Below are 25,346 nucleotides of genomic sequence, written 5' to 3'. Positions count from 1 at the left end.
AGAGAGGGGAAGGAGGGAGGGAAGAAGGGAAGGAAGAAGGAAGGAAGGAAGGAAGGAAGGAAGGAAGGAAGGAAGGAAGAAAGGAAGGAAGGGGTAACTAGGGGATCCATGTGGTCATCGGGCAAGCAGACTGAGAACAAGAAGAGCAGTGATGTGGAAGATCCACATATGCACTGGCCTGGGTCAGGCCCTGCTAAGCCAGATGACCACAGAGCCAGAGAGCAGGTTACCTCAGGGAACACTCTGGTAAAGCAGAGATGGGAGGGGCACAGGATAGGGCATCTGAAAGGGAGCTGCTCTTGTGTGAACAGGTGTAAGCGTGTGCTCCAGGTTGCTATGGTTTTAAAACCTCTTCTGCAATATGCAGAGAAAGGGGCTAAAGAGAATGCTATTCTTTGGTTGAAATGAACAGAGAAAGTGGCTTTAAATAGGCAAGTGTTGTGAGTAATGGATTCGGCAAGCTATGAGTCTTAGCCTGACATAAGCTCCGAGGCCTCTATGTGGGCGCTGACCAGGGAGGAAGCCGGCCGGGAAGCCTGCTGCTTTCTTCTCCTTCCCAGAATCTACTCACTTTCAAACTTTGTTTTTTTCCTCCTTCAAATTTTGTTTTTTTCTTTTGTGTGTATAGGTGCCATGTCTACATGTATCTATGTACCATGTATGTATCTGGTGCCTACATGGCTAGAAGGGGGTATCAGATTCCCTGTAACTGGAGTTACAGACATGTAGGAGCTCCCATATGGGTAATGGCAACCAAACCTGAGTCCTCTGCAGCAGCAGCCAGTGCTCTGAATCACTGAGCCATCTCCAGCTGCAATCCCATCCAAATGTCCAAGATGAGAATGATATACAGATACAGACACACACATCACACACATACATACTACGTACTCACACACACTCTCTCACACACACACATACACACTACACACTCACACACACACTACATATTCACACACATACTTACACACACACCACACACACTATACTCACACACTCTCACACACACACTCACATACACTCACACTCACATACACTCACACACACTCACACATACTCACATACACCACACACATACTCACACACACATACACACACTCACACACACACACTCACACAACACACGTTTAGTTTAGGGCCCCAGCAGACAGTGCATAGCAGCTTCTACAGGAGCCCAGACTTGTGTTCTTCATCTTCCTCTCCTACCCTTTCAAACATTGGGATCTATGCGGTGTCACTTTCTCACACTGATTTGTAAGCTGGTGTGTGTCCTTAACCCTGCCATCTCCAAGATCAAAACTGAGGACAACACTGGTATTCACTTGTCAGATAAGAAGGTTGAGCTGGCCTGTGACAGGCCCTGGCTCCCAGCCCTTGAGCCTGCGGAAGCTTCCAGGGCCCCAGGCTACACTGTGCATGTCACACAGGGTCTCATCAAGAAGAACCACATGAGAAGTGTGGTGGACCTAGGGCTTACATTTCAACTCCACAGTCTGAGGATGAGCACAGGTGCACAGCAAGAAAAATCAGCTAATTCTCAACTCCTGTGTGATGTTAGCAAAGTCCAGGGTTACCACTCACGGCGAATCGCAGAGAACGCTGGCCACTAAACCCCAGTTTCTAGGCAGTGAAGGGTCAAGCTGCTAGTCTGAGTAGAGGTTTAGCAGGTGAGCACTGAGAGCCCTTCAGGATGACTGACACCCTCTGCCTAATGCAATAGGCTCCTGACCTCCCACTGCTTCCTGTAGGGCTCTCGTGGGCACTGGGCCAGTGAGCATCATCCTTGGCTTCTCCCTACCAGAAAACAGAGCACCCGCTTCATCCTGGTTGAGATAAGCAGGATGTCTTAGCTGAGAGCCACAGCTCCACACTGCCAGGGTCTAGCACACAGGAGGAATGCAACGAAAGACAGATGGACTCATCTGGCAGCCTTCCTGCCTGGCAGAGCCAGCAAGCTCACATAGCCCTGGACCAGCCTGTAAAATACAGTCCCATTGCAAAATGCTCTCCTCACTTCTTCAAGCTCCAGTTAATTCCTATTCTTTCGCATCCAGTAGAGAGAGTTTTGGCTCATATTCTGACCAAAGGAAGGTGTGTGCTGTTTTGCATAGAGCAAACCCTTGCTTGGCAAGGAAGATATGCAGGCATCAGAAAAAGGATGGAGTGAGGACTCACCTATGAGGGAGTTGAGTGCTGAATAGGAGCTCACACGCCGCATCTTGTCGATGGTCTCGAAGGACAGGATGTACTCCTCATTCTCAGGGCTTCCCAAGGTGCTGCTGGCACTACTGCTTGTGCTGAGGTTCCCAGGAGAGAAGGCCACTGAGCTGCCCGCTGGCCAGAATATGACAGGAAGGAAGTCAGGTCTTACAGTGAATGGCCTGTCTGAGATGTGAGCTTTCTGCACAGTGGGTACATACACACACAGAGAAGCACACTAATAGACATGTGTGTGCATAAACTGGTGGACCCTCTCCCTGGAACTGAGATCCTGAACAGTCACACTCTGGCCTGATTGGAGGAGGTAGGTATCGTGACCTGACTGATCTGGGTATTCAGCTCACGTCTAGAAGGAAGATTCTGGCTCAAGAACAGCTGGTTGCTTGTCACTCTGGCACACAAGACATCAGGGCCCATATTCTGGAGGGCAGGGTCAAGGGGCACAGTAGCATTTTGATAAATGTCTGTAGAGCACACTGAACCTCCCCACCCCAAATCCTGGATTCTGGAATCTTACACTCTTCCGTCAAGCTCAGGTTCTGCAAAGATTTGTTCAGGTTCCTAGCTGTGGTGACAGCTCGGATGTTCCCATAGGAGCTCACTGACCGGAGTCTGGGGGTGCATGGGCTGTCTCGAACTGGGGTCAAGCTCCCTCCCTCTAGGAAAGAGGGGGAAAGGAAAGAGTTAGCAATGGGTTTCAGGACGGGAGCAGGGTGAATGTCTGGAGTCTGCACCCATGGCAACAGGGACAGTTGGTGTTTCTGAGACAAGAATGAACGTAGAAAGGCCTCCCTGTCAGTCACCTGGTGAGTGCAGGCCTCAGTTGGCCAAAGGTACTGTTTGTAGACATGTGAGTATTAAATCCCAGGAGAGCATGGGCCGGAAGGCAAGAGTAGCTCTGTGTTAGGTGGCATAGGCAGTGAGAGTGGTGCTCAGCACCCTGCGCCTGGCAGGACCCCCAGCCTTCTGGCAGCTGCCCCTCCACCTTACTGCTGTTTCCAGGCAGCCAGCTCGGGCTTCACTTCACTTCCTTCCCGAGAGACTGAGAGGAGGCATGCTTTGTTATGAATCACGAGTCTCCTCACTGTGGTCGGGAGGGAGGGAGGGAGGGGCGATGAAACAGAACACAGATGACTGTACTCTCCAGCGAAAAGGACAAATATGAGAAGAGATGCTTCCTATCCTGACTCACGGAAACATGAGGCCAACAACAATGTGATTCAATTACTCATCACAGGAAGACAGCTAATGTTCTTTTCAGCACGCCCCACTGCAGAGGTCTGCCATCTTTCAAGATGTCCCCAAATTTGTATTCCAAGAAGGGTAAGAAGTAAGGGGAGGAATAAGGTCAGCACGGCCCTTTTCCTATGTGTGTACTCTTCTGAAGGCCTGAGACAACAGGAGCCCAAGGGCTACTCACACCGAATCAGAAAGCCACCCCAGGCCCCTGATGGTTCTGCTGAAGGCCAGGAAGGAGGCCCCAGGCTCGCAGAAGCGGCTGTACCTGTGGCTGCTGGCGAAGGCAAGGGGTAGTTCTTCTCCTCTTCCATGAACTGCAGGGCCACAGTGCAAAAATTGCTCTCATATTGAACTACAAGGTGACTCAGAGCCACCACCAGCTCCTGCAGAGAGGGAGAAGTGACAATTACATCCACAGAGGCAGGAAATTGACTGGGCAGCAGATCCACACACTAATGCCTAAGTCGACTCCAGGAAGCAGCCGGTTAGAACAGGGCTGCACAGCTGGGAGCACAAGTGTAGAGGAGGTGGGGGCTGTGGAGGCAGCAGGCCAGTGGCTGTCGAGGGGAGTCTCCCAAAGCAGGCACAGCCGCCTTCGTCTGCTCACTCATCGCTAGGCACCAATTATCAGTCCAAGGCTTTCTGAATGTGAGTTGTATTCCTTGGAATATTTAAGATTAGGCTTCTGACCCTGTCTGAGGCTGAAACTGCCCCTCTCTCTCTTTTTTTTTTAAAGATTTATTTATTTATTTATTTATTATATGTAAGCACACTGTAGCTGTCTCCAGATGCACCAGAAGAGGGCATCAGATCTCATTACGGGTGGTTGTGAGCCACCATGTGGTTGCTGGGATTTGAACTCATGACCTTCCAAAGAGCAGTCAGTGCTCTTCCCTGCTGAGCCATCTCACCAGCCCGAAACTGCCTCTCTTGATCCTACCTGATGGATAGGTGGGAACAGTTGATAAGCTGAAGCATTCTTTTTAATTAATTAATTAATGAATTAATTATCCTGACCACAGTTTCCCCTCCCTTCTCTCCCCTCAGTCCTTACCCTGCATCTCTCTTCACCTACTCCTCTCCCACTTCTCTTCAGAAAAGGGGAGGCCTCCCATGGATATCAGCCAGCCCTGGCATTAAGCTGCAGCAAGACTAGGCACATGCTTTCCTACTGGGGCTAGACGAAAAGCCCAGTAGGAGGAAAGGGTCCCACAGACAGGCAACAGAGTCACAGACAGCCCCTCCTCCTGCTATCAGGAATCCCGCATGAAGACCAAGCTACATACCTATAACATGGGGCTTAGGTCAGTCCCATGCAGGTGAGGGGAGGGCTGAGGAAGAGACTACTGGGAGACATGACTAGAATCGGGAGATGGTGGTGGTGATGGTGCCACGTCTCTAGGATAAGCTGGAAATCCAGGGCATAGGAATCTATGAGGGTGAAGCATTTTTACAGCAAGCAAGAAGCTAGCTAGCTATAGTGGGTTCCAGTCACTATGAATGAGAAAAAGGCTTGAATTAAAATGACAACTAGACCTCAGTGCCTGAGTCTGAGGAGACAGGATTTACACAGTTTATGATAGTTTAGCACCACAACTTAAACATTTATAGACAGAAAGGCAAAAGGGAGCAAATGGGATGTGGGCTTGTGACCATGAGCATTGGTCTCTGTGAAGAGAGAGCTGTCTGCAGAGAACTAAGGTCTGCTGGAGACACTCTTGCTTGCTCCACACAGCCCTGCCCTGAGGCTCCTGAGGTGCTAACAGCCAGGTCTCCTTGGGCTGATGTTCTCTCACCTCAACTGCACACCCTTTTTTGCTTCTCCCATCTCTCTTAGCTCCAGGCTGATCTTCCAATAGGTTTGTATGTGCCCCACAGCCTCAAGCTTACCATGAATGTGATGGGAAACTGCTTTGCACTTAGACCCACTGCAGCTTCCCAATTACACCCAGGGACCCACAGCTCACGTCACTCAGGCCAGAGGTTTGCATTGGTCTCTGCCTCTCCTTCAACATCCTCAGATGCTGAGGTAGACTAGACCAAAGGTGAGGGCCAACTGAGTCTTCCCAGACACTGTCAACTGAGGCTGGTGGCCTCCTGAAGCTGCCTGACCCATCAACGGAGCTAATCCTCTCTATCTGTGCCAGGGACCCCACAAGCTGGTACCCACTGGGCCCCTCTGGGGAAGAAGAGTCTCCATCAGTCTAGAAACCTCCCATTCTTCCTTTACTCCATATAAAGTGGAAGAGGCTGCTGCTGCCCTTGATGGTCAGTCTGGCATCACCACTTCAGTTCATAAAATACCAGGGGTGAGTGAGCTTGTGACTTAAGGAAAAGGTCAGGAGTGTAGTTCACACCTGGAGTGTTCTTACTATGCCTAGGAAGGACAAAGGCTCTCTGCATCTGCACAGAGCAATCCTTTAATGGCAGAAGGCAAGTACTGAATATTCTGTTTTACCCAGAATACAGAAGGTCTGCCCAAGGGACCTCAGCTAGAGCATGGGCAATGCCTACACTCAATGCTCAGGAGCGGTGCCAGGCTGTGCATACAGGACCTTGCCTCACATACCCACTGGTGAACAGTGGGGACTGCTTCAGTGGTCGTGGGATGGGCTGTCTGTGCTCTACATTGCTGAGCTCTTCTACTCAGGCACATCTGCACATCCCAGCAGCACTGTGTCCTTCACGATGCTTCCCAGTAGGCCCTTGGGCTCCGTTCCTTTGGCAGTAGCTCTGACAATTTGCATCAGTTTGAGTTTGACCCAGACACATGGCTGAGGAAGGTGAGCAGCTGGGTCTGTCTTACTCCACAAAAATAAAGATTAAAAACCTTAAAGACTCACCAAACTACATCTTACCTTGCTACTGCCATCACCTCAACAACTATATGTCTATCTTCTAAAATATTAATTTATTTTTAATTTTATTTATAAGTTTGTTTGCTGAGTTACGTGAACATTAGTGTGGGTGTGAGGGGGCTGAGATGTTGGCTTCCCAAAGCTGAAGTTACAAGAAATTATGAGCTACCTGATATGGGTGCTTGGAACCAAACTCATGTCCTCTGCAAGAGAGGCCCTGAGTTCAATTCCCAGCACCTGCAGGGCAGCTATAATGGGATTTGAAGTCTTCTGCATACAAAGAAAGAACACTCGTACACATAAATAAATATAACAAAACAAAAAAGACATTAAAAAAAAGCATTGCTGCTTAAGGAAGAAAAAAGGCAGCAAGTGCTCTTAACCTCTGAGCCCTCACTCCAGCAGCAGCCCTGCCTTGCTGGTCTCGGCCTGCCAAGAGCTGGGATTAAAGACTACACAGGACTCAGACGGCCATTTCCCCTGTGCAGGTGGAGCCTGCCATCAGATGTCTGTCTTGACCACTCTCCTGCCAGTCTGACTAGCTTGTTCCCAGGATTCTCTCTTCTTACATGTAGAAAGCAGGCCACCACAACTATGCAGCACTTGCATGGGTGCCACAGAGAGAAACTCTTGTTGGGGATTTGAACTCAGGTTCTCCAGCATGGCATCGAGAATGCTTACCCACTGAGCTGTATTCTTAGCCCTGACATGTGGTTCTTAATGCTGGCATCTTCAAACTGCTGGTGTTATCCTTTCACCAAAGCCTTTCTCACACCTAATTAGGACTTTTCTCCATCCCCGTCCTCACATTTTACTATGCCAACTTATCTACTTGGCCTATGAGTGAGTACTCGTTGACTTGTAGTGAGTCACCAAGAGGCGCCTTGTATCCAGGAAGTCCAAAGTGCATAGCAAGTAACCAGCAAAGTACAGGGAGGAACTCGTTCAAAGGTCCAGGAGTCACTGGGATCATGCCATGCACAGCCTGCAGCCCAGCAGTCTGGCAGGGTGGGTGGGCAGCAAGAGGATGAACCTGGGAGTGGTGACACTTGGTCCCAAGGCCTTGTGTGTGCAAGCATGCCTTCTCCGCAGACCTGCAGTAACAGTTCATTCTTGGGATTCCACAAGCTTGGGTTCTACTTTGAGCCCACAGGTGACTTCTCCATGGGGAACCATGTCTTACCAGGAGACTCAGCTTCTCATAGAATTCCCAGTCGCCCTCTGAAGCTACTTCCAGTGCTTTTATCCAAGCCTGGCCTGTCTTGTTCAGTCAGACTATGCAGAGGATGGGCTCAAGAGCCCAGGACAGGCAGACACACACCATGCCTCTAGGAGAGGCTTTACATGCACCCCGCAATTCACTGGGCACTGCAGCCTACAACAATGAAGTGAAGCACACTGGAAACCTTTGGAATCAAGGACTAAGCTCCTCAAAGGGCCACCAAGGTCACAAGCAGGAACAGACATGGGGCTGCAGTGGGGACCTCAGGACACCCCTGTGGTTGTCAGAACCACACTTCTCCTGATCCCAGGTGTCCAACACTCAGTTAGCATCCTCTCGATTCTAAACAACTGTTGGAAGGGAGAAGGCGGCTTTCCATACTCGGTAAAGAATCTGAAGAGAAGATTAATGAAAATGCTGATCCTGCTTGTACCAGCTGTATCCACTCAGAGAAGCGATGAGGAAGAACCAGGCACAGTGTGAAGGAAACAGGCCTAAGAATGCACAGGACAGCAACAGAACCAGTGACAAGGACATAAGGACATAAAAGTCTTCAGCATGCTTTTTTTTTTTTTGGTTTTTAAGACAGGGTTTCTCTGTGTAGCCCTGGCTGTTCTGGAACTCACTCTGTAGACCAGGCTGGCCTCGAACTCAGAAATTCATCTGCCTCTGCCTCCCAAGTGCTGGGATTAAAGGCATGTGCCACTACTGCCCAGCTTTTTTTTTTGGTACAGGGTCTTACTGTGTAGCTTTGGCTGGCCTGGAACTCACTATGTAGACAAAGCTGACCTCTAATTCATAGAGATCGGCCTCCCAAGTGCAGGGATCAGAGGTGTGTACCATCATGTCTGGCTTCTCACTACACATTTTAAAGATCTCCTAAGATGATGAGGCATGGGGGTACTAGGGTAAGTTTCAGAAAGGCCAGGAGATGAATATACCCTTACATTTTGAGACTGGTAAAGCATGTCACTCTCAAGTTAGCCACTGAGCTGTTCTTCAGGTAATCCAAAGCCACACCCAACCTCCCAAGGGTCTACCATCAAAGGGAGCCAAGACTGCCACTCAGAAATGCTGAGGAGGGGTAGGGAGATGGCTCAATGCTTAAGACCACTGACTGCTCTTCTAGAGGACCAGGGCCCAATTTCTAGCATCCATATGGTAGCTCACAACTGTCTGTATCTCCAGTTCCAGGTGATCCAATACCCTCACACAGACATACATGCAGGCAATGTGCATGCCAATGCACATAATAGAAAGAAATAACTCATTTAAAAGAACAGCAATGCTGAGAAGGAAGCCTAGTGGCTCTCAGTGGCAGCGCATGCGTGGGGAGTCACCTGTGGACAGTTTGGACTGTCCATCTCATGCACAGCCTCTGCTCTAGGAGCAGCTTCCAAGATCACCATGAAACCACCAGGAAGTCAGAGCATTTCCCTCGAAGGCCCTTGGTGGCTTGTGGTCGGGGTAGGGATCAAGGTCACATGGAACCAGCTTTTTATGGAGGTCTGAACCTTAGGCAGCAGAGAAATAAGACTTTGCTGTTGGCAAGTGGAAGGTGGCCTAAGGGGACCCACTGCACAGACCGTCACTGCCCTTTAGAGACCCAGTGCCATGTGCCTGTGTCCAGGAGATGGCTGCTGTGTAAAAGCTGTAGCAGAGTGGGTAAGCTCAGCACCCTCAAGTGAACAGATATGAGCAATGAAGACACTGTGAAAAGAGCTGGGCAGGCATTTAAGATCAAATGGTGCACATACATGGTACATGAGGCTCTCTGTGCTGACTCAGTTCCAGGCACACAGGGACTGCCATGGTCCCTACTGCAGCTACTGAGCTGGCACCCACATACCTTCCGGACCATGGGGCTTCCATCATTGATCAGCTGAGCCAGCATCATGGCCACATTGTGGTCGATGGTGGTAGAGTGGTCTGTCCTCTCAGCAGAGTTTCCCACAAAGGTGCCAAGGGCAAACACAGCCGCACATCGGACCTGCAAGGCAGGGGACAGAAAAATCAGAGTCACACCCACGGCTGATGTGTCTGCCATCTGCATTTCTGCCAAGGCTGTCTGAAAGTTAATTCAATTCAGTTCACATAAGTTCAACTCAATTCAATTTCACAAACACTATTGCGTGGTGCCCAGAGCTACACTGGTATTGATGAGCAGAAACTGTGTGTGAGTAGCTCAGGAGTTGACAGTAGAGGCAGGCAGCACCAGCTCAGGGATGACCAAGATGTGGAGGAGGGAACAGAGTTTAACCTGGCTTGTACAGTGAACTTCCAGATATAAAAGTGAAGGAGACAACAGGGGAAGGTGGGCTGGGATGCACCATGGAGGGAAGGTTGCGGCAAACAGAGAAAGCATGGGTCCATTCTGAGACAGAGAAGCTAAATGGAAGTCAGAAAGGGTAGAGTCCCCAGGGTACAGAGGCAGTGAAACAATACTGGGCTGGGCATGGTACCTGGGGACCTCAGCTCAGCTTAGCTCCCAAGGGCAGGTGACCTTGGAGAGCCAGTGTCTTCCTCTTATGAGCAACATGAAGCATCCTGCACAGGGTTGGAGGAAGACCAGGGCAACAAGGTGCAAACAATCCTGAACTACCCAGAAGTGAAAGATAGCTGTGGAGCAGCCAGTGATGTGAGGAGTGTTTGTCAGTAAGACCAGAGGTCTGGCACCAAGTGCAGACTGCTTCAGAGGGGGAAGGCAAGTGGCTGCAGCCCCCTGGCTATAAGCCACTGCCATCTAGCAAGTTATACACATGGGGCTCCAGATCCTTTCCAATCTAGAGATGGGCATTATGTTGCAGAGTTAGAGTACAGCTGTTCTACATCTGTGCACCCTAAACTTCCTTTCCGTCTGCATTTAGCTCACACAGGTTGTTGAGTCTTAAGAGGAGCCAGGCCTGGAGGACGGAGGAAAGCAAGCCACTATCTTCCAGATAAGCAAAAGAACCAGTGTCATGATAAACAAAACAAAACCCTTAATAGACAGAGAGATAATATACAAAAGTTATAAAGAACTAAAGAAATTAGATGCCAACAATCCAAATAACCCAGTTAAAGAATAGGATACAGAGCTAAACAGAGAATCCTCAACAGAGGAATCTCGAATGGCCAAGAAGCACTTAAAGAAATGTTCATCACCCTTAGTTATCAGGGAAATGTGAACCAAAACAACTGAGATTCCACCTCACACCAGTCAAAATGATCAGGATCAAAAACTCAGGTGACAGCCCATGAAAGGGAGGATGTGAAGTGAGGGGACACACCTCCATTGCTGGTGGGGCTGAAAACTTGTTCAACCACTCTGGAAATTAGCTTGGCAGTTTCTCAGAAAACTGGGAATAGTTCTATCTCAAGACTCAGCTTTATCATTCATTATCAGATACATATACCCAAAAGATGCTCCAACAGCCCACAAAGACACTTGCTCAGCTACATTCATAGCAGCTGTACTCATAATAGCCAGAATCTGGAAGCAACCTAGATGTCCATCAACTGAAGAATGGATAAAGAAAATGTGGTTCATTTACACAATGCAATACTATTCAGCTATTAAAAACCAAAGTCATCATGAATTTTGCAGGCAAATGGATGGAACTTGAGAATATCATCCTGAGTGAGATAACCTAGTCCCAAAAGCACATGCATGGTATGGGTCTGTACTCACTTATATGTGGATAGTGGCCATAAAATACAGGTACCATGCTACACTCCACAGACCCAAAGAAGCTAAACAAGAAAGAAGGCCCAGGCAAGGAGGCTTGAATCTCACTTAGAAGGGGGGATAAAATAGTCATAAGAGGCAGATGGAGGAAGGGAACTGGAAGGGAGAGGGAATGAGGGGTTTCAGGATCAGGTGTGGGGAAGGACAGGAGAAATAGCCATGAGAATGAATGGGAATCTGCAACTGAAGGGGTGGGAAGGTGGGGGGGCATCTCCAGGACAGGACAGAGACCTGGGATAAGGAAGGCACCCAAGAATCTATGGGGGTGACCTTAGCTGTGACACCACTGGAGATATGAAACCTGAAGAGGCCACCTCCTGTAGCCAGGCAGGAACCCCAGTGAAGCAATAGGGAAACCAACCCACCCACAAAACTTTCAACCCCAAATGTTTCCTGTCTACAAGAAATGCAGGAATGGAGGATGGAGCAGAGACTGAGGGAATGGCCAGCCAATAACTGGTCCAACTGAGACCCATCCCATGGGCAAGCACCAGTCCCTGACACTATTAATGATACTCGGTTATACTTGCAGACAGGAATCTAGCATGGCTATTCTCTTGGAGGCTCCATCCAGCAGCTGACTCAGACAGATGCAGACACCCAGAGCCAACAGTGGATGGAGCTTGAGGACTCTTATGGAAGAATAGGGGAAGGATTGCGGGCCCCAAAGGGGATAGGAACTCCACAGGAAGACCAACAGACTAACAGAGTCAACTAACCTGGACCCTTTGGGCTCTCAGAGACTGAAGCACCAACCAAAGAGCATACACAGCCAGGACCTAGGCCTCCTGCACATATGTAGTAGATGAGCAGCCTTGGTCTTCATGTGGGTCCCAGACAACTGGAGTAGGGGCTGTCTCAAAAGCTGTTTTCTGTACATGGAATATGTTCTTCTAGCTGGGCTGCCTTGTCTGGACTCAGTGGGAGAGGATGCCAAAATCTGATTTGATATGTACACTGGACAATTCAGAACTGCCCTGCAAACTAAAGCCAGGATGCTGCTCAAACCCTCGGCTTAGTAACAGAAACACAGTAATCCTTTCTGAAAATGATAGCAGGGTCTCTGATTCCCACTGACATCAAAACAATCTGGAATTGGGTCTCCTGCTTCAAAAGATGATTCTGTCATGTGTGTGACAAGTGTTCCCATGATTAAGAATCATCTAAGCCTCCACTGTCTCATCTCCCAGAATGCAGTACCTGGACTTGACAGACAGACAGACAGGCAGGCAGGCAGGCAGGCGGGCAGGCAGGCGGGCAGGCGGGCGGGCGGGCACGCCCGCACGCCCGCACGTACACAGAGACACACACACAGAGACACACAAGCTCTCAAAAGGGGGCCAGGTCAGAAACGCACAGGATATGGGGGGGGGGCAACATGCCCCTGGCAATGCCCCTCCCTCAATGCTCCCCCGCCCATAAGTGATAACATGGTCCTGGCCCACAGGAGATACAGTACAGAATGGTTCAAGCTTGCTTCTTAGAGGCTGTGCCAACCTGTAGCTACCCCAATGCATACAGAGTTGGCATAGCATGAATGAAAGTCAAATGAGATTCAATGGCCTGTCTTGGTATCTGCACATGGCCCTAAGGGCTCTGGACAAAGTCATGCTTGAATGTGGACAGGCTTCTGCACATTAGCCCCACCACCTCTTTACACGTAAAACCCTGGCGGAGCTGCAGGTACTGAGCACCCACCACCACTCTGACCTACCATAGAAGTTTTTGTCTGCAAGGACAACTCACCTCGGGGATGGGGTCGGAGAGGAGGCTATAGAGCTTTTCGTGGGCGCTGTCTCTCACCCCACACCACCTTGCAGAGTCAAAGTTCTGCCAGATCCTTCCCAGGCAAATGGCTACCCACTGGCGTAGCAAGGGGTGTGGGTCACTGAGCTGCTCCAGACAGATGGCAATCAGGTTCCCCTGCAGGCAAGCCTCCTAGACACAGGACATAGGTAAGTGGGCAGGGTCCTAACAAGGGTGACAGCAGCCTTGCTCAAACATACCACACTACATTCTCTTACTGTAAATTCTACCAATTCTGTTTTGCCCTTCAGGGTGAGCTAATGGAAGGACTGGCCCTCTGTGGAGAATGCCAGGAAGCCCGCCTACTACTGTGATCTGAACCTCCACAGACTGCCTGAGTAGCGTAGCTCTGCCAAGGTGGCCTGGGCTGTGTCCCTACCCTAGGATCCATGTGAGACAAGGCCCCTTTATGCCATTCCTGAAGGGCTGAGGGGGCTGGAGGGGTTGTGGTACTCACTTGCCCTGTTGTGTAGCTGTTGACAATTACAGCAAGAATGAAGGCCGTCATGGTCCTATGTTCAGCCTGGAAAACAAAATGCATCGTGCTGTGTGCCCACAGCAGCCTCACCTCCTAGAGCAAGCACCCTGTGCCTTTTGTCTTTAGCCATGGCCTCCCATGGAAGGAAAGCAGCATGCACCAGCCTTCCTGCTGAGGAAGAGTCTGCAGGCAGACTGGCTGCTCTGTTGTCCTCTGTCATGGTAGATAAAGAGGTTGGTGGTTGTAACTGGTTTGCCAAGCCCAGCAACCATGCTTTCCCTATGTGGCGTTCTCAGGAAGCCTGTGCCCTTGAGCCCAGCACACTGCTAGTGAAATGAATGTAGCACTGTTCACTTTGCATGGAAATCTGACAGCCCATTATGAGTTCATCATGGAGTCTCACATGCACATTGACAGTCTTATCCTATTATTCCCTGGGACTCCTGACATCTCCTGAGTGGACTGCAACAGAGTGCAGGCCACCATCTTCAGCAAGCACAAATACCAAGCCATCATTGTTTGTAATAAAATATCTGCACTTCACCCTTCTGAGTAGCAGCATAACTTAGCAGGGACTCTCAGGAAAGTCACTGAAGGGCCACCTACTGTCCTGTGTCCCTCACTGTGAAGGACCATCACTGCCACTGCTGTCTGCCCTTCCTGTCATCCTGTGTCCCTCACTGTGAAGGACCATCACTGCCACCGCTGTCTGCCCTTCCTGTCATCTGGTGGCTTTGGGGTTTCCTTATGCTTTTGATACTTGTTTCTGTCATCAGGCTGTGTCTATGAATTAAGTTTTAATTGTTCCAGGGCTCACGGTACAGTTTTTTCTTCAGTTCTGGAAGTTCCAGCTGCTGTTTGTCTGTCTGTCTCTCCACTGCCACTCTTGCAGTGCTGGGATGATGTCAGTGACAGTGGCTGATCTCATCCGTGCTCATGTGGAGCCTTCACAGATTCTCTTCCTGGCTGTGTGTTCTGTGAGGCATCACCTCCTGAGTTTTAAATGTGGGAGGGGCATTTCTTCCACTCTAGCTTGTACTCCCTCTTCCCCCCAAGATCTGTCTATTTAAAACAATTATCATTTTTAAGGATAGGTTAAAAATCAGATCTTATTTTCTTACAGCAGGCAGAAAGCTGTTTCTGAAGCAAACATAGAGGTTGACTGGCATGATTAAACCACACTGCCTTTATCCAGCCAGCTGCAGTGTCTTGAATGTATGTGTTTCAGAGGCTGTTCCTAGAGTCCCTTTGGCTCTTTTCTGGGAACACTAGTTCTCTTGTGTATTGGTGCAGTGGCCTCCTTCCCTTGGGTGTTCAGCAGCAGCGTGAGGGCAGGCTGTGTCCCCTGGCTCCAGGGCAGGAACTATGGAGGAAGGCTTTGGATTTGCACCTTTAGGACCACAGACTTGAGATCCAGATGTGGTTTCACAGAAGGTTTTGTTTTGTTTTTGTTTTTGTTTTTGCTGCTGGCTGAGGCCTCTGTTCCTTTAGTAGCCACTGCTTTCTCTGCTGAGATGGTCAGTTTTTCAGAAGCAAGAGAAGCTTGCTGGTCCTCATTAATGAGGGACAGGCAGCCCCATATGATGTCTCTCTTGGCATTGCTGCCTGTACATGGCCTTATATCCCATGTAGGCCTGTGTAGAGCATGCTGTTCTGAGGTCACTGTAGTGGCAAAGACCACTGCCCACCAGAACCTGCGGGGGTCTTCCCCTTTTCTCTGGCATTTGATGGTTTCCTTCTCTCAGATCTGAGCAGAGAGGGTGTAGCTGCCAGGCCAGGTCGGCCAGGTCAGAGCTTTCAATTCCTTTAGTTGTATTTTTCCTTCCTCTGAAAGGAAGGCAAGGGCTTTCTTCCAAAATGTGGATAAACTACAAATCTACGCTGCCTATGACTCTATACGTACCACGTAGGTAAAGTACACGAGCACCGTTTACCCATTGCACGCCAGTCCTGCTTAGAACTTTGCTGGCAGCTTTGTTCCTTCCTTTCCCTTTAAAAATCATATCATTTCATTTAAAACAAACAAACAGCCAGAGGAAAAATTTACATATAAAAGTTCCTCTTATAGGTGCTACCTCAGAGCACAGTATGCGGCTGTACTTGAACATTCTAGCAATGTTCTGGCCACGATAGAGTGTGACTGAGGGGGGCCGCTCTGGGTACATTACTCTGCGCAGAGCTGAAGGAAGGGAGGGAGGCAGGGAGGGACTGATGACATGACATTATGAGAAAACTACCATATACTCTATATTCATGCTAATTTTTAAAAACAATTTAGCATGTATGAAATTCAAACTTTCAAACAATATCATCCTTCCTTCAGTAAAATCTGTCAGCATCTTCAGGTCCCCCGAGGCACCATACTGTAGACACACAAGGATTCATTCATCCATCCGTCTGCCCAGGGTGCAGGCTCTAGGTAATGGAGACGCCACGGCTAGGCAGAGATGTGCAATGGCAGCTCACTAGCTGGCATAGGAAGACCAGATTCTCACACAGGGCAGGAGGAAACAGAGCAGTGTGCAGTGTGGGCAGTAAGTGGCTACCCACATATAGCTCTGTAGAGCACCTCTCTACCTGGCCCTCAGCCAGGAACGGCAAGCTCTAGTGTGCACTGGAGACAATGCCATGCTGGGGAGACAGAGTGTGGCTCAGTCCTTACTGGCATGTATGGGTCTGCCAAGACGGACAGGAAGTACTTGTGACCGTTGTCCTTCACGAGGTCAGCCTGGCACGACTGGAGGGAAAGGAGACAAAAGAGAGGCCATTAGTGCGGAAAACGTCATTACTGTGCATCTCTCCTTGCAAGGCCAGATTTCACTTGGGAAAAAGCTCTGGTTCTTGCCCATGGAGAAAAGGCTGGAACCCTGCAACTTCCAAGAGAAGAGCATAGCACTCCTCTAGAAGGCAGCTCTGGGTTAATGTGCCCTCGGCCCTTTCTGTGCTCAGCCTGCATGGCTTCCCGTCAGGCTTCCCGTCAGGCTCCCCACCAGGCAGAAAGGAAGAGAGTCTGACATTTTAAATTTATTATTTTTATGTATATGAGTGCTTTGTTTGCATGTATGTATGTATGTATGTATGACATATGTGTTTAGTGCTTGAGGTAGTCAGAAGAGGGCATTGGATGCTCTGGGATTGGAGTTACTGCCACCATGTATGTGCTGGGAATTGAACCTGGGTTTTCCACAAAAGCAAGTGCTCTTAACCACTGGGCCAACTTATTTTTTTTTTTAAGATTTATTTATTTATTATATGTAAGTACACTGTAGCTGTCTTCAGACGCACCAGACGAGGGTGTCAGATCTCATTATGGGTGGTTGTGAGCCACCATGTGGTTGCTGGGATTTGAACTCAGGACCTTCAGAAGAGCAGTCGGTGTTCTTCCCTGCTGAGCCATCTCACCAGCCCTGGGCTAACTTCTTAGATCCAGAAATTAAGATATTCTAAAGAGAAACTTATGTCTCTCAATCTGACAGTTGAAACAATGGAATCCTCAAAATAGGAATTTTCCTGGGAATCTCATGTGGCGAGAAGGAAAAGGCCCCAGTCAGAGGGGTACCTGTGTTCCAGAGAATTCACACAGATCACCTTACAGGCTAAGCCAGAGAATGATGGGCCAACAGTGGGTGGGACCACACCTTACCAGACTGCTTAGACATGCCCACTCAGATGTGCCCATCCTTTGCCTTCTGTTAACTTCAATCTCACTTCTGATCCCTGAAGATGGAATGGGGTGTATGTGTGTGTGTCAGCAGGATTCTTTGTGTCCCTCTTCTCAATATGACCACATTGAATAAATCTATTTCTGCTCTCTACTTGTAATTTGACTTGTGTGAGGTAGGGGTGGGGGTGGGGGTTGAGACAGGGTTTCTCTGTGTAGCTTTGGCTGTCCTGGAACTCTGTAGATCAGGCTGGCCTAGAACTCACAGAGATCTGTCTGCCTCTGCCTCTTGAGTGCTGCAATTAAGGCATGCACTATTGGCTTTCTGAGGATGGGTGGCTGGACCTGACGCAGGGCACAAGTTGTGGCCCAAAAGTTGAGTAACACTGTTGTGTCCTGCCCCACTCTCAGACCTCGCCCTTCTCATATCCCCAACCTTTCTTAAGTCTCCTTTCTGTCAGGCTCTCGGTGTCCACTTTTTGCTGAGACTTTTTCTTTTTAAAGATTTATTTATTTTATATATGTGACTACACTGTAGCTGTCTACAGACACCCCTGAAGAGGGCATCAGATCCCCTTATAGATGGTTGTGAGCCACCATGTGGTTGCTGGGAATCGAACTCAGGACCTCTGAAAGAGCAGTTAGTGCTCTTAACCGCTGAGCCATCTCTCCAGCCTCCAATTTTTTTTTTTTTAAAGATTTATTTTATTTATATGAGTACACTGTAGCTGTCTTCAGATTTTACCCCTGAAGAGGGCATTAGATCTCATTACAAATGGTTGTGAGCCACCATGTGGTTGTTGGGAATTGAACTCAGGACCTTTGAAAGAGTAGTTAGTGCTCTTAAGCGCTGAGCCATCTCTCCAGCCCCGCTGAGACCCCCCCTTCCCTTTTTTCCCTCAGACTCCCCATTTCTTCTCAGGTCCCTTCCCCCACCTCAGACTCCTCTCTTCCTCAGACACCCTTTCCCCTCAGGTTCCTTCTCTTAAGTTTCCCTCCTTGTCAGGCCCCCTCACTTGCTCGCCCTCTCCTCCTTTCCCAGCTGCCCTCTTCCTCCCAGTTTCTTGCCCTTCATCTCAACTCCTCCCTTCCTCTCATGTTTCCTGCTGCTTCTCAGGCTCCTCTCCTGTTGCCTTCCATGTAAGGATACCTGACAGTACTCCTGTTTCTGTAGTATGGGTACCTGATGAAGCTCTTGGGGATTTTGTCTGGATTCATGCCACATGATGAATACCATCATAGGATCTTCCTAGAAACCCCCATTCCTAAGCAAAGAAAGAGCTCTAGGATTCAAGGTGTAATTAATGGAAGTACTAAAGAAGCCACCAGAGATATGGCCCTTCTAACTCGGTGGACCCTTTCCTGGGAATACAATTCCACCTTGTGGCTACCCATACCATGTGCCACACACTGGGGACCCTGCTTATGCAGAACACTGGTTCTGTTCTAGAGATACATACAGAGTCAGACAAGCCATGTTATCAACTGCGAGGGAGACAACTGGGTTGACAGCTGTGCTGGCAACAGCCTCGAAGCTACAGGGAGCTGCGGGGGTGGGGCGGGGAGGGGATGGCACATGCTTTCTGGAGGACAGTAAAACAGAATGGAGAAGGAGAAATGGAGAAGGGAAAGATGGGAGGAGGAAAGGACAGAAGGGAAACAGGCCAGTCCTGGAGTGTGCGGTGGGAAGAGCCAGGTGACTGGGCGCTAGGAGGAACTGAAGAGCCAGCAGAAGCCGAGAGTAAGAGACACTACAGCCCGACCCCAGGTCCAAGGTCAGCTGTCCACACTTTTAGTATCGATTGCTAATTTGATGGGAGCTGGAATTACAGGGGACTAACCTCTGGCAGATCTTCAGGGGAGTTAACAGTTGGCTAACAAGGGTAGCAAGACCCTTCCCTAACGTGTGGCATCATCTCCTGAACTGGGGTCTTAGATCACATAAAGACAAGAGTGAGCAGCAGCTCTCATCTTCCTCTGCTTCTGCCTCAGCCTCAGGACCCAGCTGACACGCCACCATCAACTGTGCCTCAACTGTGCCTTTGAACTTGAGTGCAGACAAACCCTTCCTCCTCCTGTAAGTTGTCTTTGTTAAGTACTTCATAGCAGTAAAGAGGGCAACCAATATAGGCTAGGAGCAGAGCTTGGGACAGTCCAGAGACATGAGAAAAACAGTGGAAGACACTGAAGGGCAGGGGTGCTTACTACCTACGTCACTCCCTAAAGAGGTAGGGTGCACAGATAGGCAGTGCACTTAGGAAGAACCATTCAGGAGAAGGAAAACACAGACACCTGAGCCAGACCAGAACTGACGTCACATTGGGAATGGTGCTGCGAAAGCTCTAAGGTGAGTGAGGAGGCTGAAACTCAGGCCTTGGCCCAACTAGAAAGAGAAAGGGGCTGTTCACAGCATGAGGTGTGGCCATTGTGGGAACTGTGAGGGGCATGGCCTCTGCTCTCTGCTTGAGTGACACAAAGATAAAGCAGTGTAGTCATGTGACCCATGAATAAAGGTGTGGTGGAGACAGATGCTAAGGCTGTCTGGGAGCAGCACCCAGGGTGATGTGCCTGCCACCCTCTCACCAGTTCCCAAAAGCTCTGCTCTAGGCTCAGAGACTCTCAAGGAACCCAGGATGGGACTTAAAAACCAAGGATAAGAAAGAGGAATGTCAAATCCTGCTTTAGGACTTCCTGACTTTCCAGAGCAGTGCAGGTCCTGAGCCCTTCTTAGAGGCACGTGGCTTCCACATGGCCTCTGTTGGGTGCTCAGTGTGAACGCTCTACATGACTCTCCTTTTGTCAGGGGTCCAGAAGAATTCCTCATGGTGGCATGGTGATGGTGATGAGCTAGTTCATCAGGTGGACACTGGCCTGGCTTTGTAAGATGTAATTAGAAAAGATGGAGAAGGCTGGCTCAGACTGCAGGCTTTTGACCCCAGCTTCTGCTCATCAAGCCACACACACTTTACTGACTGCCCTGCTTTAGTCGAGACGAGGCAGCTAACAAACAAGCTGGAAGTCATCCGGGCCTGGCCCCCAGGGCTGCAGACTGCCCATGTCTGCAGCAGCAGAAGGCCCCAGTGTAGCTCAGGAGGAAAGATTCCTTTCTTTGTTTTCAAATCAGAGCTCCGACAAGTCAAATCAAAGCCCACACGTTTACAGGAAACTCCCTAAGAGCAGCTCATCTGAGAGTAATAAACTGTCATTAATTCATATCCTTCTAATTCTGAGTGTGAGCCTCCCAAGTCAGAAGATCTGAAATGATCACTTTAATAAGCCTTCAAAAGCGGAGTCTGGCGATTATGAGGCATATATTAAAAGATTTCTGTTTTGATAAGCCTGTCAGGCTACGGCAGGCGACAGTCATGGCTGCTCCTCACAGGTCTGTTTTCACGGCCAGTGCCCACAGGTGTATACTGGTTTCTGCTGCACTGACAGTAGCTCTCCCCAGGAGCTTCACCTGCTAAGGGGGAGGTACAATTCCCTTGACCTGCTTTCTCTAAGTTCTAGGCCAGGAGCCTCACTGAATTGCAAAGAAAGCAAAGCTACTACAGCCCAGCAGGGAAGCCAGTGACAGGTCACTGTGGAAACACAGGCTCAGTGAAGGAGGTGGGGGCACCAAACACGGCCGCCCGCACTGTGAAAGCCTTTCCCAGATCAGGTACAATGATGACATACATATTAAGACTAGAGTAAGAAGGAGGGGGAAGGGGAGGCAGAAAATGGAGGTTTTCTTGGTGGACATTGGTCTCTGTCACAATGAAACCTGCTCCAACCCCTGTAAGTCTGTCTCAGGACCTCACCAGATAGAGGGAAGGGAGGCGGAAGAGAGCAGGGGTGAAGCAGCTGCAAGTCTAACTGCACAGCTAGAGCTGCACTGCAAACAGCCTACCAAGAAGCCAGTCCAGAACATTCCAGAGGAGGGTATCCTGACCTGACTTAACTCTCCTTGCTTCAGAAGACCAAAAAGTACAAGAAGTGAATTTACATGAACAGGTCCAAGCCTGAGAGGGGAGGGGTGGGGCAGCATAGGGCGACTCATGAGATTCTATCTATGAATGTGTTGCCTGTGCCTTCCAGTGTGAGCCACAAGCACTTGAGGAATGCTGGAGGTGGCTTAGCCATGAATCTGGTTCTTCCTTATCTCAAGAAATAGGCATGACATTTGATAGGGAAGATGTTTCCAGATAAGAAAACTGCACACTGGGCTATAACACCATCAGACCCTGGAGGTGGAGGAGCACGGCAGGGATTTCACCGTTCAGGATGCAGCAGAACATCTAGCAAGAGGCCTGAGCTCTGTAGTCCCCACAGCTGAAACCTGACACAGCTGCTTTCCCAATGGCCCCAGTGATGTGTACTGTCACTGTCACTTTCCAAATGGGGCTCATTACTTTAAATATTGAAAATCCTGTGAGCTATACAATTCAATGCCTGTGTGTAAGGTGACCCTCGAGCGTGGAGCCAGCATGCTGTGCCTGGTGCGGCTGTGAAAGGCATGCACGTGTTCCCTCCTCCAACTTTAGACTTGCCTTTTCCCCTCCCACACATCATAAAATCCGTGGTACCATTACGGTTGAAAACCCAAAATTCTAAGGAAAGATACAGCCAACTAGAGCGCTCTACCACTGTGTGTTCGGTTTCCTGTTTCTCACATGTGTTTTTGTTATAGATGCATAAACAAAAGTGAATTTACACTCTTGCCAACTTTCCTAAACCAAAGGCCCACCATGCCAGGACACTGGAGTCTTGCTTTTTTTATTTTTCTCTAAAATTTTTCTTGTTACAAGATGTACAATAGAAAGACAAGGAAAATTATGGAGTTGTGGGAAGGGAAATGGGTGCTGGCTGAAGCCTCTGCCAGTTGTGCATCAAGAACTCTTACGGTTCGCAGCATTCTCTGTTCAGGTTGCCAACATAGGACAATACTCCTGTTAGAGACATCAGTGTGGATATTCAAATGGTAGCAGATCCTGCCGGAGGCTAAACACTAGATGGACTTCTCAAAGTGTTCTAGGAGCCCCATGAGAACCCACTTACAACACAAGCTCCATCATACCCGTCCTGTGCAACCCTGTGATCTGAATGGTTTTATCTGGTCAGATTACAATCCTGTCTGGGATCTGGGGCATGCATCATCTAGCTCATCGAAATGACACAAAGACAAGAAGGCTTTTTAGTAACCCTGTGAGCTGCGGCTCGGCCACTGCTGAGACACATAGGTCTTATTAGTTCCCTGGGTCTCTTTCTTCCTATTTAAACTAGTGTTTAAACACATGTTAAAAAATGTGTTCCCAATAAGCCCCAGCTCTGTTTAACACTGGCTCACCCATAATCTCTTTCTGTGGCTAAGTCAAGGACTGGCTTTACCTGAGTGGAGATCACTGACAGGACTCCTTCCTCAGGTTGCTAGCAGCAGAGCTGGCCTGTCTCTTGCTGTTTCAAGTGTATCTATAGGTATAATGATCCGATGCCACACCCTTATTTTTCTTATGGAGGGTTCCTTGCTCTTTTTACAGTTCCTGAGAATATCCCTGCAGGTACCATTAGCACCGTGGACGTAACTAGCCTCACTGTGCACTTAGGAGAAACAGCAACCTATTATTATCAAGAACCATTTATATCAACTTTTCTTTTGTAAAGACTTATTGTATGAATGGACATTTGCCCTCATGCATGTCTGGGCACCATGTATGTGTAGTGCTTGAGAAGGCCAGAAGAGGATGTTAGTCCTCCTGTGACTAAAGTTACGGATGGTTGTCATCTGTCATGAGAGTTCTAGGAACTGAACTCAGAGCCTCGTAACTGCAGCAAAGGTGCTCATACTGGTCAGCTTGCATCAACTTCTCAGAGAACTGCTGCTTTCAGTTTGACCGCTTGCCTACTGAACTGTTGTTTATTTTGATTTCTAGGAGTCCTTTATGCATGAGGGAACCCATTATTTTTTAGTTGTGACATATTTTTGAGTATCTCTGTATATAAAATTGACTTATATTCAAGTAAGTTTCTTTGTAAAGACATCTAAATTTGGAATTATAGGTTAAAAACTCAATAGCCCCTGGTTAAAACAGAATCTACCTGGTTTCTCATCTATTTTTTTACAAAATCATTTATTTTTATGTGCATTAGTGTTTTGCCTGCCTGCATGTCTGTGTGAAGGTGTCAGACCCTGGAACTGCAGTTCTAGGCAGGCACAGGCTGCCATGTGCTTCAGACCCCCGGGAGCTGCAGTTCTAGGCAGGCACAGGCTGCCATGTGAGTGCTGGGAGTTGAAGCCAGGTTCTCTGCAAGAGCGGCCAGAGTTCTTAAGCACTGAGCCACCTCTCCAGCCCCTCTTCTAATGCTTTGATGACTTTACCTTTTGTGTTTAAAGAAGCTACCTCTTTAACTTAGATTCTATTGTCCATAGTGTACAATTAATCTCTATCATGCAGCTTTCTGTCTGTGTGATAAATTAACTACCTTGTACACTCAAAGTAAAAGATGGAAAGGTGGGCTGGATGAGGTGGCAGGAGGAGTTCAAGGCCAGCTTGGTCTAAATAGGGAATTCCAGGACAGCCAGGGCTTTACAGAGAGAGACAAAACAAGACAAAACGAAATGTTTATTCTAAATGATGTTTTGGGTCTCTGGTTTACTGGCCAGCCCTGTTGTCTTTGAGCCTACGGTGAGGATCTAGATCAGGGTGGGGTTACACGGTGGAAGAAGCCACTCGACCATGGCAGCAATGAATCAGAGAAAACAGAGGGGTGAAGCTTCTATTACGCCTTAAAAGACTTAAGAGCCCCACCCACCCACCCTACAGTCTCAGACTACTTTCCTCTAGTCTAACTCTTTCCCAGTCACTCAAGATCCAAACTACAGCAGCCTCTGCTTTTCTACCATACAGCTGAAGAACTGCAAAGCAGAGGTACTGCTACTACCATTTAGATGCCACTGGGCCGCCTCTGCAATGCTTACCAGTCCTGGTACATCACTGAAGCTTCAGGGTTAGCTGTGGTCTAGGAGGACAGGATCCCTACCACTCTTCTTCCTAGCCAGGGCTCCCTGCCTCTTCTTACTTATTTCTCCACGTAAAGCTGAGAATGTGTCTAGTTCCAGAAAAAAAGCCGGTTCATAATTTTACTAGGATTATATTAAGTTATAAATTAAATGAGAGAACACTGACATGTTTATGACACAGAATCCTACTGCAAGAGAAGGGTGTGTTCTTATCTGCTGAAGGTGACTGTGTCTCTCAGGAATGGTTTAAGGTTTGTGGTGGCTTTCCCCATCTCACCGTAGATTATTCCTGGATTTACGACCCTACTACACACAGGCTGCTCTTCCTGTCTAATCTTCTAGCTGTTGTTACTTCGGCTTCTATCTCATTAAGTTCTTTTACTGGTATTAATAGAGCCTTTGGGTTTTCAAGACATAAACTTACCCCACCACACATAGAACTGGGGCTGGGAGTCACTTGCTTCCTAGAACTCAGGTCAATGCCTTGAGTAACTTCGGTTATGTAGGCCTTATCCTGTGCCTCTGAGGGTCCCACAGAGCTGTCGGTGGCACTAAGGTCACAATCCACCTTCTGAGACAGAGTCTTGCTATGCAGCCCTGGTTGGCTTGAAACTCACAAAGTAGAGCAGGCTGGCCTGAAACTCAGAATTTGCCTCCTCTCTCTCGAGTGCTGGGATTAAAGATATAACTAGGTGGTTGTTGTTGTTATTGTATGCATGTATGATGTATGTGTGAGCATACATGCATGGCATACTTGTGGAGGTCAGAGGTCAACTCTGTAGAGCTGGTTCTCTCACTCCACATTTATGTGGGTCTCAGGGTTAAACTCAGGCTGCAGGCTTGTCCAAGAAGCACCTTTGTCCACCAAGCCATCTCGCCAGCCTTCACAATGACTCCAGCTGGTGGTCCAGGTGACAACTGCATCCTTCAGAGGACACTCATTCTGTCCTTCTCTTCCTTCAGCTGTTGGAGAGTCCAGCTTGCTGTTCCCATTCCCCACTCTACCTCTGGACTCCAGTGGCTTTGTCTGCTGCTACTCAGCCTCCCCCAGGAGGAGCACCTGAGTCTCCCAGGCTCTGCCTTCCAAGCAGGCCAGAAAAGCTCTCCTTTCTGCATAGACTGACAGACGGTACAG

The 25,346-nt window shown here is 48.8% G+C and overlaps 1 protein-coding gene across 1 annotated transcript in view; it reads right to left on the bottom strand.

The window, feature by feature from the left end:
* The window catches only part of Rptor (regulatory associated protein of MTOR complex 1), a 301,156-nt gene that overhangs the window by 44,638 nt on the left and 231,172 nt on the right, over window positions 1–25,346 (bottom strand). Inside the window, exons 14-20 of the mRNA XM_031352079.1 lie at window positions 16,213–16,287; window positions 13,530–13,595; window positions 13,013–13,204; window positions 9,389–9,529; window positions 3,725–3,842; window positions 2,738–2,878; window positions 2,176–2,334 (exon numbers count right to left, since the gene is read on the bottom strand). Of these exons, the coding sequence (XP_031207939.1) occupies window positions 2,176–2,334; window positions 2,738–2,878; window positions 3,725–3,842; window positions 9,389–9,529; window positions 13,013–13,204; window positions 13,530–13,595; window positions 16,213–16,287 (892 nt within the window). The remainder of the gene's footprint in view (window positions 1–2,175; window positions 2,335–2,737; window positions 2,879–3,724; window positions 3,843–9,388; window positions 9,530–13,012; window positions 13,205–13,529; window positions 13,596–16,212; window positions 16,288–25,346) is intronic.

Source organism: Mastomys coucha, unplaced genomic scaffold (genome assembly GCF_008632895.1).
Source record: "Mastomys coucha isolate ucsf_1 unplaced genomic scaffold, UCSF_Mcou_1 pScaffold5, whole genome shotgun sequence".
In the NCBI taxonomy this organism is placed as follows: Eukaryota; Metazoa; Chordata; class Mammalia; order Rodentia; family Muridae; genus Mastomys; species Mastomys coucha.
Note: the sequence above shows the minus strand (reverse complement) of the source record. Positions and strands in the feature narration are given on the sequence as shown.